Source organism: Rhinolophus sinicus, chromosome 7 (assembly GCF_057876585.1).
Source record: "Rhinolophus sinicus isolate RSI-liver-muscle chromosome 7, RSI-T2T, whole genome shotgun sequence".
NCBI classification, from domain to species: Eukaryota; Metazoa; Chordata; class Mammalia; order Chiroptera; family Rhinolophidae; genus Rhinolophus; species Rhinolophus sinicus.
The window spans coordinates 12,695,541-12,713,295 of record NC_142507.1 but is presented as its reverse complement, the minus strand read 5'-3'; the positions used below and the strand labels follow the sequence as shown (position 1 = coordinate 12,713,295).

Here is a 17,755-nt window from a genome sequence, read left to right as displayed (position 1 = left end):
AGAGATGACGGTCCGGCTAGGTCTTATTTTTGGGGAAACATGGTATTACACAGCAGTCTGTATTTTGAGGGAGCTAAGGTAGGACTCAGCAAAAGGGCAGTTCCTTACGACTGCATTTTGATGGTGCTACGCCTTCCCCTCCCTCTTGTTGCCAAGTGTGACACTGGTGAAGGAAACCAAAATATGTCACCCTAAAATACGACTCTTTGACATAAAACTTATTTTGAGCTGAAGGAAATGAAGCAGCAGCAAATTGACAAAAAGCTCTCTTTACCCTTCCCTTTTCTGTCTAAAGGCAGGATATAAATTTTTCTTTTACTGGAGACAGACTCTTATCAGCCCAGAGAGGGCACCAGAGGAATCTGCAAACAAATCTAACTCCATTAGTTTCCTCCCCTATATTTAGCTTCCCAGTTTGCTGCCCTTGGAAGCCTAAAACTGATTTCCTTTGTCTTGCCATTTCTCTACAAATTGATTGCTCTTTGTTGAAGATGCTATATACGCCAGAGTTCTAAATTGCCACTTTGAGTTCCTTTTCATGAGGTTTCTCCCGTGGGTCATGCGCTGCACACGTTAATAAACTGTTTTTCTCTTTGTGGATAAGGGTCCCAGCTGAAAACCCAAGATGGATAGAAATAAAGTTTTGCCTCTGCACTAGCTATGGCTATTATATGTTTTTTTCTCTCTTTCTGGTACCATGCCTTTTCATTTTGCCAGTTTCCTTCTTTAAAATGAGATCCTCTCCTTACTTGAAAGGTACGTATCAATGACACATGGAATGCAGCAGAAATATATTCTCTGAGGGTGTGGCCAATCAATGCATTACTGGCAGATTGGTGGTTCCTAGACAAGGGGTCTGGCAGCTTTGATTGTCACAGCAGATGAAGGCAGGATCAGTGTTCCTCTCAGCGAAAGGATGCAAACATTGAATCAGATTCCTACCCACAGAGCATAGTTCCTGTTTTAGTTTCTGAATGACAAATACTGTATTCCTCAGTTTTCTGCTTTTACATCTGTGTTGAAATTCTCAATTTTCAGAATTGGGGTTCCATTTGATATTTACATGTTTAAAAATGCTTTTCACTTCCTTTTGCCAATGACAGCTACAACATACACATCTGTGTTCTCTATCGGGTTTGCACGTACAGAAAAACATCAGTCTTACATGACAGTCCCAACGGGCTCATTATATTTGAGAGTGAAATCTGCGGGAACGTTTGGATCTGCATCTCAGTTATTCCCCAACTTACCGCACCATTTCACTTTCCAGTTACGATTGGCGTCAACTCCACGGCAGGGAAACTTTGACCTCCTTGATCTTGTTTTTCTCCAAAATCGATCCTAGAATGTAATTAAGAAAATAGGTGCAGACAAAACACTCAAAAGGTCATTCTCATGCATTTTCGTAGCTCAGCACTGAGGAGGAGAGTTCCTCCGCGAACCGACAAGTCCTGGGAGTGGAAAGAGGAGTGAATTAGCGGGAGACACCCAAGGTCACGCTCCAATATCTGCCACCAACTTGTCCCGTATCTTCTTTTGGCCTCATTTCTTCACAGGCACATTGAATAAGCTGGACTAAACTAGTGACTTTTCACAATTTGTTTAAAAGGAGAAATCTTTATTTACATGAACTCTTAAGCAAAGCTAAATATACAAGCAAAATTAAGAGGTTGCTGCTATGATGGGGGAGGGGAGTAGAGGCCTCTTGTAGCTCCGGAATCACTAGTCTGACTGCCCACAAGCTTCCTTCCTGTTCTAGGACTGTTTTCTAGGATTTATTCAGCCTCTCTTCTCCATTGGATAAGCAAAGTGACTTACGTTGGTCCAGCTAAAATGGTATCCATCAACGTTAAGCACAGGCATGATATAGAAATACAGATGGTTCATCATTTTTCTCATGGTAGGGTCACTTCTATATGTTAGAAGAGCCTAAAAGACAAATGTGACATTTTTCTTATAAATTGATCTTAAATACAGATGTAAACAAAAATATATGAAAAAATCCATTCTCTCCATGGGAAATACCAAATATATTGGGTAAGGGGAGTGGGGGGTGGGAGATGAGGGTAAGGGGGTTCAAATATATGGTGATGGAAGGAGAACTGACTCTGGGTGGTGAACACACAATGGGATTTATAGATGATGTAATACAGAATTGTACACCTGAAACCTATGTAATTTTACTAACAATTGTCACCCCAATAAATTAAAAAAAATAATAATAAATAAAAGTAACAAGCTAATAGGAGCTATACTCTTTGACATCACATATTTCTTATTGAGATTTTTGTCTCACATTCTTTATCACTGATAACGTTTTAGCAAAGATGACAAAACAGATTAATTGGGCAGCCTTTGGAAGTATTTCAGATCTTGGCTACATTTTAGGCTGATTAAGAAAGCCACAATTTATATGATTTTTGTATAATCAGTTCTTTTAAAAATTCCATTCAATTGTGGACAAAATAATTACCTAAAATAATTACCTAATTCCTAAAAAAAATGTATACACGTTTTAAAAAAGGAAAAAAGTGTATTAAAATTGTAATACTCAATACATACTAATAACAAAAGATGAATACAAATCACGTTTGACTTGTGCAATTACAAGAGATGCTCAAAGTGGTTACCATCTGTGTAATTTTAATACAGTTTTTTTCCTTTCTTAAAATGTGTATACCATTTTTTGTCACCCTCTGTATTTTTATATCCTTACATGATACATCATAACACAGGCTAGTTATATATGTTACTTAATTGTTTGTCTAATTGGTACCAGATTCAGGTCTTAGAACTTCATGGACACTCTGTTCTCTCCTAACTTTTCTATAAAAAAAGGTTAATGAACAATATAACATCTCTCATCTTGCTATTGTGATTGGGTTTTACTTATATTGTGTCTGAGCCCAAATTGGAAGATTCTGCAATATGTATAGATTTGGCCTCAAATAGAAAAGTACTTAATGTGCTAAGTCAACTTAAGACATTTCAAAATACCATTCCTTTTTTAAAAAGTTCTTCTGATGCACATTTGTCTATGTGTAAAGTATCTTAGAGAAACACATAGGAAATCTGTAACAATGGCTGCCTCTGGGGAAGAGAACTGGGGGACAATGAATGTACAGAAAGGAAAATTACCTTTAATTTTTATACCCATTTGGATTGAGTTTTTCCCATATTAAAAATGCAGTTCAAAATAAAATCTTAAATTATGTATATACTACCTGGGAAAATTTAGCACTTAAAATTCCTATCTTCTTTTACATCTATCTAGTGGAGTAGAATTTCTGAACCCATCATAAGCAGCATTCTGTATTTACATGGTAAGAATTCTGTTCATAGAGAGCGATCCAATAATACAACTTATTATTAGAAACTATCACTATATTAGAAATAACAATGAGAATATAGGGCTATGTTTAAGAACATGAGTTAAATACAATTTTATTAAATATTTAACTATCTATAGGATTAACACAGTTGATAAATGATAATATAATTTTCTCTTGTTCTCCTTTATTTAAGGCTCGATAATAATTTGTTGGCCAAATAGCTTCAGTAGAACTTTCATATATGCTTGAATATCCATTAATTCTCTAATGTCTCAAACTAGAGGAATATCCCTGGTATGGGAATATTCCCGGAATCGTACATATCCTGGAATTTTGTTTTCCTTTAATAAATGGGGGTTCCTCAATGCGTGGAGGAAGTGTCCTACTGGGGATGGCAGTGACAGAGCTACATGGTTAGTTACATCCCTCCCTTAAAGTTAGGCAGCTGTGGCTTTCCATGCCACTGTAGAGAGGAAGAGAGAAGAGATGGAATGGAACTGGGGTCAACAAGGCAGGGAAAAAGGGGGTAGGAAAACATCATGGTAATTTCTCCTCCTAGCACTAAGGACCTTAGCTAATTGTCTCAGTCCAAACTGGGGAATTCTCACCTTTTCCAAGCATGGATTATGGATCATGTTAGGACCTAAGTGCCAGACTATGCTAGAGACCGGAATGAGAACATTCTCGTATCCTGCCTTCTCCTCCTCCAGTGCAAGTGACCGCCATACTTCTGTATTTAAAAGAAGATTGCTAACTTTTTAAGTAAATAGAAACCAAACACAGGGGAGAATATTACGTCTATGTGCCCACCAAACACGTTGCCATATTTATGAAATCTGTAAAAAAAATTGAGACATTCTAGATATAACTAAAGCTTCCTTCTCATCACTCCCTGATTCCCTTTTCCTCCCCTCCACCAAGGCGAGCACTATCTTAAATTTCACATTTTTAACATGCACGATTCCCATGCATGATTTTGTTTTGCTACATATATATATGGATTCATGAACTATATATATGTGTATGCTTTGAAATTTCTTGCAAATGAAATCAAGATACATCAATCTTCAGTCTGCTGTTCTCCCAAATATTATACTTTTGACACTTAATAAGTTGATGACTTATCCATTTTAACTACTGTATGGTCTTCCATTGTAGCTAAATGCATAATATATTGATCTCTTATTTTGTTGATGGACAGTTAGGTTGCTTCTGATATTTCATTGTTACGATATGGCAATAAACAGTTTTGCATATGCCTCTTAGACATGTGTGAGAGTTTCTTTATGATAAATATCTAGGAATGGATTTGCTGGGTCATGGATTTACATGCCTTCTACTTTAGTAAATGTTGCCACTTTCTCTCCAAATCAGTAAATACTCTCATCTGCCAAGATGATAATCTTACCATCCCTTGGTATTATTCAACTTTCAATGACAAATAATTTAATGGGTATGAAGTTGTTTTCTTGGTTTACTTCAGGTTTCCCTGATTACAAATTATATTGAAGAGCTTTTACATAATAATAGGCAATTCTACAAATTTCTCACTCATATTTTTACCCATTTTTCTATTAAACTCTTCTTATATTCTAGATATTAACCTTTTGGTTATATCATGAACACCTTCCTTTCTTGCAGCTTATTCCTTCCTATTTTCATCATGACCTTCCACATATATTTTTAATTTTATCCCCATTAAATGTATGTTTTATTTAAGAACCCATCTCTGCCTCAAGATCATAAATATATTATCTTGTAGTTTCTTCAAAAAGTTGTTTTACAGTTTGTTTTTCAAATGTAGGTCTCAACCCTCCTAGAAATGATTTTTTACACAATGAAAGGTTGGGATTTATTAAATTACTTGTCCATTGTGGAAGACCAGTTGTGTCACTGTATTCATTTGAATGGGTTGTCTCTTCCTCAGTGAGTTAGCAGTTCTGTCAAATGTCAAGTTTTCACTTGTGGGTGGAATTGCCCTGATGTACTTACTTTGGTTTACATCCGTTGACCAAAACCACACCATGGTTTATATAGAATCTGTTGAGTCTGGTAGGATGTGCTTCCCCATGTTTTTCCACTTCAGAATCATCTTGGCTATTTTTGACCCTTCTCTCTTCACATTCATTTTGAAATCAAGTTTGAGCTCATTAATGATGTTCTGTCCTATCCTAGGTTGTTGTTTATTTTTTTGTCATTAATGGATGTTGAATTTTTTGCACATCTTTCTTCATCTATTAACATAATCATATAATTGTTGTTACGGTCAATTTCCGTAAGTTTCTATTGTTGAATCACACTTGTATTCCTGGGATAAGCCCATTTGGTTATGCTATATACTCATATTGGTTGGATTCATGTTGCTAATATTCACATCTGTATTCTGAAGGAAATAGGTCTAAGATTTCCTTTCTTATTTTCTCCTTGTCTGGTTTTGGTGCAAAGGTTATGTTAATCTATTATTATTTGGGGAGTAAACCATCTAGGCCTAGAGCAGAAATTAATTAAATATAAAACAAAGATACAATAGAGAAGACACATATTTCTTTTTCATTAATTTGTGCTCTTTATTGTTTCTTTTGTTGACTTTCTTTTCTAATTTCTTGACTTGGAAGCTTAGCTCATTACTTTTGAGACCTAATTATTTTCTAATATACTTATTAGAAAAGAAAGAAATATATTCCCTTCAGCACTACATTAGCTACATTCTAGATTTTCAGATATATAATAGTTTTGTTTCCATTCAGTTGTAAATGTTAAAAATTTCCCTTGATTTCTTTAAACCATATGTTATTTATAAATGCTTTTATATTTTAAAATATGTAAGTTTTCTTTTTTAAGTCATACTTTTATAAATCATTTTTAGCAATTACATTATAGTCAGAAAATATGGTGTATGTGATACAGATTTTTGGTGTTTCTTAAACCTTGCTCTGTGACCTAACATATAGTCAAGTTTTACAAATGTTTCTATTGTGCTTGAAAAGAATATACATTCTCTAATTAATGGGTATGGATTATATATATGTTTATTAGATCAAGTTTATAATCACATTGTTTATATCATCTATATTCTTACTAAAAATTTTGCCCGTCTAGTGTCTTAGTTACTGAGAGATGTGTTAAAAAAATCACACTATTATATTTGCTATTTTTTCTCATAATTCTGTCAAATTTTGTTTTATATATTTTGAGGCCATTAACACAGTCTCATTTTAAAGTTCTTCATTTCTACATAATATATTTAACAAGGAAGCTGTTTTCTAGTATTCTATTCTGGAGTGGATTTAATTTCCAAGACTTGCCAGAACGTGTTTTTCCTCTGACAAATAGGGTGTCATTGTACTGCATATGCTATATTTTGATTTTTATAACTCTCCAAGAATTGTATCCATTCTCCATCTGGTCAGACAAAGAGACAATATTCACCCTATTATGGCTGTTCAGTACTGAACTGGATGACGGAGACACCTCCTTCTTTTAATGCTTTAAGTAATAGGACACACTCATAGATCATTTCTCTTTTATGGTTTAGGTGGAGTTTAAAAAAAAAAAAAAGAAAAGATGACCATGAGACTATTTCCTATTATTCTATTACAACCATAAAGAATGTAGGCGTGTACTTTCTTTCTAATGTGTAGGACTCTTTTTAGCAATCAACTCACACCACCCATACACAGAAAAGGAGATGCCTACTAATTAAGTTCCATCTGGGCTTTACACGTTTGATTTCTTGATTACTATTGTTACTTATGAGGAAGACAGAAATGGTCGTAATCTGAAGGCCAGTCACAAAGCAATGTACCACACGCCTCAGTGTGGCAGACTCTAGGTATTACATGCACCTTCAATTTATTTTAAAAATATGTCACTGGAATGGATTTTGATTTTAAAATAAAAGATAGAGAAAGTTTTGAGTATTACCTTCTGCTGGGAACATGATATGTTTGGCATTAGGTTAGGAAATTTCTGAAGTTCAGAAAGACGAAGAATGAATCTATTTGGTATTCACCACCTACCAAGACTCTTTTGGCTTCCCCATAAATATATTTTATATACTAGAATTCACCAAATAAGGTTTGGTTAACTTTGTAGAAAAATTCTGCAATACTAAAGTTTTTGTGTGCGGTGACAAAGTTAGGCCTAAGAGTTTTCCTCCTTTTTCCTATTTTTTGGATTTATTTGTTTGGATATTGCTTTCTTAGAGCCCCATGACAACCTGTAATTTTGGGATATTTGTTTGAAGATTGGTGTTACTGGTTTTTAAAAAGGTAGCTTTAAAATTTTCCATTATTTTGTTGTTCTCTAGAATCACTAGAGAGGACCTAATATTAACAACCACACATTCAATGAAAAGCACACTAGGAGAAGTAGGCATATTATAGCTGAGGCCAAAGGAAGGGCACAGTCACCAGTCAGATTGAAGAATATCCTCACCTGAGGTGGAGGTGAGTAAAATTATTCAGGATGGAAAAAAGTTGTAGCACCAAAGTGGGTGCATCTAGACACAAGAGAGGTATTTAAAATTTAATACTAGGAGAATTAATTAGAACAGGAGAGAGTTTCCAGGGAAGTTTTTTAAATAAAATTTATGGGGGTAACATTAGTTAATAACATTATATAAGTTTGATGTTTTGGATATTAGTCCTTTATTGGAATATCATTTGCAAATATAGTTTCTCCCTTTTGGTTGGTCCCCTTTTGTTTTGTTGATTGTTTCCTTCACTGTGCAGAAGCTTTTTAGTTTGATGTAGTCCCATTCATTTATTTTTGCTTTTACTTGCCTTCCCTTTGGGGTCAAGTTCACAAAACCCCCTCTGAGACCAAGTTCTGTAAGTTTAGTACCTATGTTTTCTTCTAAGTATTTTATTGTTTCAGGTCTTATATTCAAGTCTTTAATCCATTTTGAGTTAACTTTCGTGTATGGCGTCAGATAACCAGTCCAGTTTCATTCTTTTGAAAGTGGCTTTCCAATTTTCTCAGCACCATTTAACGAGGAGGGTTTCTTTTTTCCATTGTATGTTTTTGGCTCCTTTGTCGAAAATTAGTCGCCCATATATATGTGGGTTTATTTCTGGGCTCTCAATTCTGTTCCATTGGTCTGTTTTTCTGCCAATACCATACTGTTTTGATTATTGTAGTTTTGTAGTACAATTTGAAATCAAGGAGTGTGATACCTTTGGTTTTGTTCTTTTTTTCTCAGGATTTCTTTGGCTATTTGGGGTCTTTAGTGGTTCCATTAAAATTTGAGGATGTCTTGTTCTGTTTCTTTGAAAAATGCCATTGGGATTTTAATGGGGATGGAATTGGCCATTTTAACTATGTTAATTCTTCCAAACCATGAGCAAGAAATATAATTTCATATCTTTGTGTCTTCTTCAATTTCTTTCAACAGGTCTTCTAGTTTTTAGTGTATAGGTCCTTCACTTACTTTGTTAAGTGTATACCTATGTAGTTTATACTTTTTGTTGCAATCGCAAATGAGATTGTGCTTTTTGCTGATATTTTGTTGTTAGTATATAGGAGTTCAACAGATTTTTGTATATTGATTTTGTATCCTGCAACTTTACTGTTTATTTACTGTTATTTAATTTGTTTATTGTTTCTAACAGGATGTTGGTGGAATCTTTAGAGTTTTCTATATATAGAATCATGTCATCTGCAAATAGTGAGAATTTTACTTCTTCATTCCTAATTTGAATACTTTTTATTTCTTTCCCTTGTCTGATTGCTCTGGCTAGGACTTCCAGTACTATGTGGAATAACAGGGGCAAGAGTGGGCATCCTTGTTTTGTTCCTGATCTTAGAGGAAAAGCTTTCAGTTTTTCACCACTGAGTATATTAACTGAGGGTTTGTCTTATATGACCTTTATTATGTTGAAGTACTTTCCTTCTAAACCCATTTGATTGAGGGTTTAATAAAAAATGGACGTTATGTCTTGTCAAATGTCTTTTCTGCATCTATTGATCACATGATATGATCACATGATTTTTATCTTTTATTTTGTTATGTGGTATATCACATTGGTATACATATGTCGAACTATCTCCAAGGACTTGTAAAAAGGAGAGCTTAATCTATAAAGATATTTGATGTCACATTATGAGAAGCTCATTAAATACAAAATGGTAACCAAATAATAGTTTGAAAGCAAAGTGAACAAAGGCTCTATGAGCAAAGGATGGAGAACTGGAAAATCATAGCTAATCTTGTGAATTCTAGGCATTTTTATACTTAGTTTATACTTAGAAACTCCCAGAGATGACTAATCTAACAGAGCAGATGATGATTGAAAATTGTTGTCTATTGCTCTATATTTTCTAATAAGAGACGTAGAGAAATATTTGAGAGGTTTTGTGTCCCCATGGAGAATATGATATTAGAAGCATGTCCACTCTTTCCTAAGTAATAATTTCTAGAACTTTTATAATGAGATAGCCTAATAACAATGGTTGTCTCACTGTTACTCAGGACGAACAGTGTGCAGGCCAGGACCAACTCTGTGGCATTAAAATCTATGGAAGAATATTTTACCTACCATAAATAAAGCACGAGTGTCCTCACTTTACATGCCTCTGATATACACAAATTTCAGTTACCATGGCTTAGTTAAATAACGTCATCTTCCAACGAGTACAGTTTAAATTTCAGTTACTACGGCTACTTCTTTAGTCTACAAATCACTATGTAAATAAGAGATGTGCACCAAGCTCCGGGACCAATTATGCTACTTCTTTTAAAGTCTGTCTGTGGGTGACTGGTGACTGAGCATCTGTTTGTATACAGACTGCAAAGTGTGTAGCCGTGTTGGCCCCTCTTCTCCGTGATAAACTTATGGGGCATTTTACAAAAAATGGATGATGGTGAGAGTGAATTGGCCAACAAAGATGAAATTGCAGCAAAGAAATGAAAAGTGATAATCTAGAGGTGACATTGGAATCAAATGTAAATGAAGTTATAGAGGAAATAGCTGACCACAGGAATTTTGACATTGCCACCATTCAACTGTAGATATGCAGCCAGAGGAGCTCAGTGAAGATGAACTTACTGTCATAAATGAGAAAAGTGGTTGTGATGTTCCAGAAGAAACGATGCTGTCAACATTTCACATTAAATGAACTAATAGATATTTTACAACATTGAAAGTGCAACGGAGAAAATATTAGATCCAACTAAGGAAGGAGTGTGACAATTTGCCAAGGCATAAAAAACAGGCTCAGTGCACGTTGTAAGTTATATAATGAGAAGGGAAACACTACCCAAACTACCCATGATAAGGCTTTTTACAAAAAAATGACATTTTAATTATTAATATTTCTAACGTTTTGAATTATAGTGTAATAAATACCAGTTTTACTACTTTTTGTTATTTCCCTGGATATTTACAACAGATGAAGAGAGTTATTAATCTTTTGACAAAAATATGTAAAGGTCGTGGAACAGATGTAATTTTCCCCCTTGGTTATTTAGATTTTTATGGCTTCAGCTTACATGGCCATCTTTATAATACTGAGCTACTGTGCAGGAAAACTGAGGACTGCCTGTGTAAACAATGCCTGTATAAACAATGCCGCGAACATTCTCAAATATTGGATAGTGAAGTACAATGGATGAAAATTAATTTCAATTCAATTAAATTTAACAAACATTAATATAGACCTTGCTATGTACCAAACATTATAAATTGAACAAAAGGGGAAAAAGAGGTTGGAGGGTGCAGAGAATATTAATGACAAGACTGGGGAGGGGAGAAGGAAAGGAGAATTTGGGGAGCTAAAAGAAAAAGGATGGTAGAAAACAAATTAAAATACTATAATTACTTGGAATGGTGGTGAACAAAGTCAGACAATTTAAAACAATGCAGGTCATTTTTATATGATGAACAGTTTTTTCATTATGCGGTTAAGAACAAAGATTTAATTGCTTACTCAACTCATTAGATATTTGATCTAGGCTTAATGACTCTCTCAATTTCTTATTCATTCCCTGGCTCTTGGCATATTTTATACATATAATTTAAGTTCTCTTCTTTAAATGGTTTATTTTATATTTAGTGATACGTTTCTTAGCCACACTTTGAGTTGCACACCTACAGTTTGAGGGTTTATATTATATTTTTACCTTTAATAACCAGTAAGACATATGAGACTGAAACAAATGATTATCCAAAAGGAGTATTCCTTGGAAAGCTCTGGGATTCTGGAAGAAAGAGCCTTCCCATTCTGGAAAGCCCCCCAGTTGGAGGACTTTTCCATAATGACAGCTTTAAGTCCTATACACACAACCCACCACCACCTCCCAATATTACTGCTTATCCAGCTTACACTGGTCAACAGATTCTTCAAAATAACTCTCTTCCCTGAAAGCCTCTTACTCCTATTTATTCAAATAGCCATTTGAATTATCTGCATAGTACATCTGAACCACTTACAGATTTTGGCACCAGGATTAGCCATCAGTGTAGATGGGTGGGGATGTGTAATGGAGGTGGTTTTCCTGTATCCTCTGGCTGGGCCAGGAAGGGTGAGGTTTCGCATTTTGTAGCAGCAAAAGAATACCGTGGTTCACCTGGGAAATGAAAGACTAAGGAAGTCTTTCTTTTCTCTTTTTTTGTATGCTGCTGCCTTCCTGTAACAGGATCAAATTAGACCCGCCTGTATATTACACTTTGAAGTCGGGAAGAGCTTTCCATTTCAGACTATTACCATCCCAATTTGCCTGTGGGTCATCTTCTCACAAACCCTTGCTTTCTCTGTGGTCTGCTACTGAGTTAAATAGCATACAACCACTGATTCTAAAATATGGCTCTTGCATAAGGGAGTGTAGCTGGAAAATGAAACGCGTTCAGTTTTAAATTTCTTTTAAATAATCATTTTTGGTTCTGTTTAATATAAAAAAAAAATGGAAAATTTGTAAAAAACATAAAGAAGAGAAAAATCCCACAATTCTTTTAGCATTTTGTGTACGAGTATCTCTCATGTATATGTATCTCAGATGTAGATTTTACAACACTGAAATGATAAAGTGCATGCTGGTTTTTATTTATTTTTTGGATATAGCAGCATGCCATGGACAGTTTCTTATATCACTAACTATGGCTCTAAAATAGTTTATAAAGTCAGGGCTATCAATAATTTTTTCTATGCCTTCTCTTTTGCTTTTATGCTTGGAAATGTCTTCCCCACTTGGAAATCAAATAGATATTTCTCTGAGATACTTTCTAAATATTCTATGAATAAAGACTGTGGTCAGATTTGCCCCAGCAATGTAGAACTGTTTGAGGCAAAAATTAAGTTTCTTCCATAACTCTGGGCCAACTGGTACCGGCCATGGTTTGGGAAACTTAATCCAGGAATATTGACAATTTCATACACTCAAAAGTGAACAAAGCCCAAATTGCCTCATTCAACTGGTGATAATCTGAGAAATGAAGCAAATGCTATTGGCAACAAAGAAATAAGTGGCCTTCCCACAATTAAAAAAGCAAAAGATATAAAAATGAGCTGCTGTTGAAAATTACTTGACTACACTCTATGTAAATATTACCATGGCCTGAACTGGGGCCAGAACTTCAGTGGTGGACTCTTATACCCTTCCATCCTTTCTTGTCTCTTCTTATCAGATTAAATAATACAGGAGAAGTACTTAGAAACAGTTTTGTTATGGTGGGCAAAATCAGTGGAATTTATTCCTGGATGTCTGCTGCCCACATTAAGCCTGTGAGTCAGTTACTCATTCATTTTGGTTGCTTACTGCATCTCTTTAATCTCTCATCAGAGAGTATTTCATTCTTTTGGCCCGTGAGACTAAAGTTGCAGGAGAGCAGAGCTTTTGATGGTCCCGCCTCTTCCTCCCCAATTTCCACACTGGGTTAACAATGCCTGGTGGGCACTTAGTGATTACTTGTTGAATAAATTAATCATTTAACCTGTAGTGTTGTGTTGGGTTCATCCATATGTCTTTGCCTTTCATCTTTAAACTTGCTGGCAATGATACATGCTTTGTACTACTTATCAGTGTTTTTTCATTTTACTCCTTTTGGTTTCCAAGACTAGCTGTAATTTCTCTGTCAGTCTCATATTGCATTAGAATCTACTCACATAGGTTTTATTTCACTCATCTGCAGCCACATATACACCATGTTCTCAATGTCAGTCTTTTCTCTTTTTTGGGATAACTTTTATTTCTCTGATCAAATTCCTACTCCTCGGTCAAGGCCTAACAAGACTTACCTCGTCTACAAATCTTTCCCAAACCTTGTCTTCTAAAGCTTTGTGGGTTTCTCTTGATTCCTGAATTCCTTCAGCTATTATAGTCAGTACAGTTTAATCCCCAAAGACACCCTGTTTTGTGTTGCTTACTATTGTTTCCTGCACGTAAATATTTCTCCTCAAATAGAATGTGGGGACCCTGACTTATACTCTTGCTGACCCCATAGTACTAGCAGAGTTCTGAAAATGTAGTGATCAACAAGAAATTGTTAGACTGATTAATATAAATATCTTCTGGGGAAACCCTATTTAACTGTAATTTAAAAATAACCCCTTTATTGGGAAATAATTTATACTTCTTATAATTCATCCTTATAAATTATAAAATTCAGTGTTCTTTCTAGTATATTGAAGGTTGTGCAACTATCATCCCTATGTAATTTAAAAATATTTTCATAAGCCTAAAAGAAATCTCACATCTTTTATGTATCAATTCCCCAACCCTCTCAGCTACCTCATCCATAGGCAACCACTAATCTACTTTCTGTCTCTAAATTCGCCTATTTTGGATATTGTGTATAAATGGAATCGTAATTTGTCGTCTTTTGTGACTGGCTTTTTTCACTTAACAATGTTTTCAAGGTTCATCAATGGTATAGTATGTACAGCACCTCATTCCTTCTTTTATTGAGATGTACTTCATATAACATAAAATTCACCATTTTAGAGTGGATAGTTCAGTGGTTTTTAGTATATTCATAACGATCAATTATCATCACTATTTAATTCCAGAGCTCTTCCATCACCCCAAAAAGAAACATTGTTAATAGTCACTCCCAATTCCTCTCTCCTCCCAATCTCTGCCAACCACTGCTCTACTTCCTGTTTCAAAGAATTTGCCTATTCTGGACATTTCATATAAATGGAATCATACAATGTGTGGTCTTTTGTGTCTGGATTATTTCCTTGGCATGTTTTTAAGGGTTATCCATGTTGTAGCTTGTATTGTACTCCATTCCTTTTATGACCGAATAATATCCCACTGTATGGCTAGACCACATTTTGTTTATTCATTAGTTGACGGACATTTGAGTTGCTTCCAGCTTTTGGCTGTTATGGATAACGCTGCTATGAACATTCACGTACTGGCTTCTGTGTGGATATATGATTTCATTTTTCTTGGTTATATACACGGGAGTGGAGTTTTTGGTAACTCTATTTAACTTTTTGGGGAACTGCTAAACTGTTTTAAGGCTGTTTTTAACTTGGTAGTTTCCTCTACTTTGTAATTTAATTTAAGTCCATTACTTGAAAGCTTTGTGAGTGTCCCTTTTCCTATGCCCTTGCTTGTTGTCTGCTTTCTTTGTTTCCTGCCCTCTATTTGCCCTTAGCTTTAAGTATCTTACTGTCCTGTAAATAACATGTTCGCTTTTGCAGAAATATAACCTCCAAGCTCTGTATATTTATCTTTGTTTCCTTCTTCTTATGTATCTATTCTGTTTTCTTTCTTTGATGAATTTAGTGTCTCTATCATCCCTCTGGGCTCATGACAAATTAAAGAAAACTTTATCACCAAAAGGTAGTGTTTTTTAAAGCTTTTTAGTTTCACGGTGCAAGGACATCTGTAGTACACATTTCAATAGTAAGTCCGCCATGTCTGCTCCTCCCTCACGCTTCCCCCTGCAAAAAATCCCCACAGTACTATAACTATAAAGTTAGTAATGGTTCTGCTAACCTGGTATAAACAAGCATTTAATAACAGAAAGATTTTGCAATCCAAGCATACCTCCATTTGTTCCAAGATATGAAAATTTATGATATGAATACTAGAAAAAAGAGAGGTGGCAAGTATTGAAATCAAAAGCGATGGGTCTATATTATCAACATAATTAAATGATTTTCCATTTAAAACATAAAAACCCAGACTCTTATCATGTATTTTGCATTTTAAAAATGTCTGCCAACCAGCAGTGATATGTGGAGATAATGAATACATTTGAACAATTTTCAAAACAACAAAATAATCAAGCCCATTGCACCAGTCATTTAAGCCAGGAAGTTTGCTTCTGTGTCACTGTTTTCTGAGCTTTGTGTGTCCATGACATGCATTGAGCCATCCGCTAAATTGGGGTGGGGAACAGAAGTGCAAGTGGCTCTCAGGGTGTGACATGGGGTAGTCAAGCTGACCGAAGAAGAGAGGGACTTATGGAGCTAGAGTTATGTCTTGATACTTCCAGTTTCCATGGTATAGAGTCAGGGTCAGTTGATGAGGATTATACAACTAGGAAAAGAGAACAGGGATGAAATTGCCTGATTCTCTAGGTAAGAGATAGCATCTGGTTCCAAAGAGAATGAAACCCAGGAGAATAGAGACCTGGCTATTATTTTTGTAATTTTATTTTGTATTTTATTTTGTAATGCATGGTTTTGTTTTGAGATAAATGTAGATTCACATGTAATTATAAGAATTAACACAGAGGAACCCCAAGGTAGCCTTTATCCATTTTCCCCCAGTGGTAACATTTTGAAAAACTACAGTATAATATCACAATCAGGACGCTGGCATTGATACAGTCACGACACAGAACCTTTCCATCACCACCAAGACCCCTCATGATGCCCTATCATGGCCACACACAACTTCACCTCTCCTTAACCCCCAGCGATCACTAGTCTTTTCTGCATTTCTATAATTTTATCACTTTAAGAACATTATATACATGAAATCATATAGTATGTATCTGTTTGGGATTGGTGTTTCTAGCATAGTTCCCTGGAGATCCATTCAGGTTGTTGTGTGTTCCCATAGTTTGTTTCTTTTTATTGCTGAGTAGTTTTCCATGGTATGCGTGTACTCGTTTGTTTAACCCTTCGCCCATGGAAGGATATCTGGATTGTTTCAAGTTCTTGGCTATTAGAAACAAAGCTGCGATAAACATTCCTATGCAAGTATTGAGAGAACATAAGTTTTAATTTCTTTGGGATCAATGCCCAGAGTACAATTACTGGGTGTTATGGTAGTTGCGTGTCTAGTTTTAAAAGAAACTGTTCACTGTTTTCAAGAGTAGCTCTATCATTTTATATTCCCACCAGCGATGTATGAGTGATCCAGTTTTTTCACATTCTCTCCAGGATTTGGTGGTGGTGTCTCTGTCTCTGTCTCTGTCTCTGTCTCTCTCGCTATATATATATATATATATATATATATATATATATATATATATGTATGTATGTATGTATGTATGTATGTATGTATGTATGTATGTATGTATATATATACGAGTATATATACACACACACACTCACACACATAAAGTCATATATATGATTAATTTTAGCCATTTTGATTAAGTGTTTAGTGATAGCTCATTGCGGTTTCAGTTTGAATTGCCTTAATGGGATCCTTTTATGTACTTTTTTTTTTTTTCCATTTGTATACTATTGGTGAAATATCTCTTTGTCTTTTGCCCATTTTTCAATTGGATAACTTGCTTTTTTATTGTCAGGCTTTGAGTTTACGTACTCCAAATATGAATCCTTTATCAGATATGTGGTTTGTATATACCTTCCCAGTTTGTAGCTTGTCTTTTTAATCCTCTTAACAGGGTCTTTCACACACAAAATTTTTTATTTTGATTGTTTGATAATGTCCAATGTATCAATTTTTCCTTTTATGGAACATGCTTTTGGTGTCCAGTCTAAGGACTCTGCCTAGCTTTAGATCCTGAAATTTTTTTTCTCTGAAAGTTTTATAATTTTACATTTAAGTCTGTGAGGTATGACTTAATTTTTGAGTTAATTTTTGTATAAGGTATGAGACTTAGGTCGAGGTTCATTTTCTTGCCTGTGTTAGTCCACTTGTTCCAGTACCATTTGTTGAAAAGGCTGTCTTTCCTTCATTGAATTGCTTTTGCACCTTTGTGGAAAATCAGTTGGACGTATTGATGTAGGTCTATTTCTGACTCTTCTTTTCTGTTCCATTTATCTCTGTCTATTCCTTCACGAACATCACACAGTTTTGATTAATATGTTTTGAAATTGGGTAGAATGATACTTTTTCAAAGAGTTTTAGCTCTTCTAGTGCCTTTGGCTTTCCATATAAGTTTTAGAATAATCTTATTTACATCTATAAAAAGTCTTGCTGGAATTTTTATAGGAATTATGCTATACCTGTATATTAATTTGGGGGCAATTGATATCTTTACTATATT

The 17,755-nt window shown here is 34.9% G+C and overlaps 1 protein-coding gene across 1 annotated transcript in view; it reads right to left on the bottom strand.

Annotated features, from left to right (window-relative positions):
• Positions 1-17,755, bottom strand: part of CPA6 (carboxypeptidase A6) — a 225,829-nt gene that overhangs the window by 40,513 nt on the left and 167,561 nt on the right. Inside the window, exons 7-8 of the mRNA XM_019725306.3 lie at positions 1,819-1,929; positions 1,251-1,341 (exon numbers count right to left, since the gene is read on the bottom strand). Of these exons, the coding sequence (XP_019580865.2) occupies positions 1,251-1,341; positions 1,819-1,929 (202 nt within the window). The remainder of the gene's footprint in view (positions 1-1,250; positions 1,342-1,818; positions 1,930-17,755) is intronic.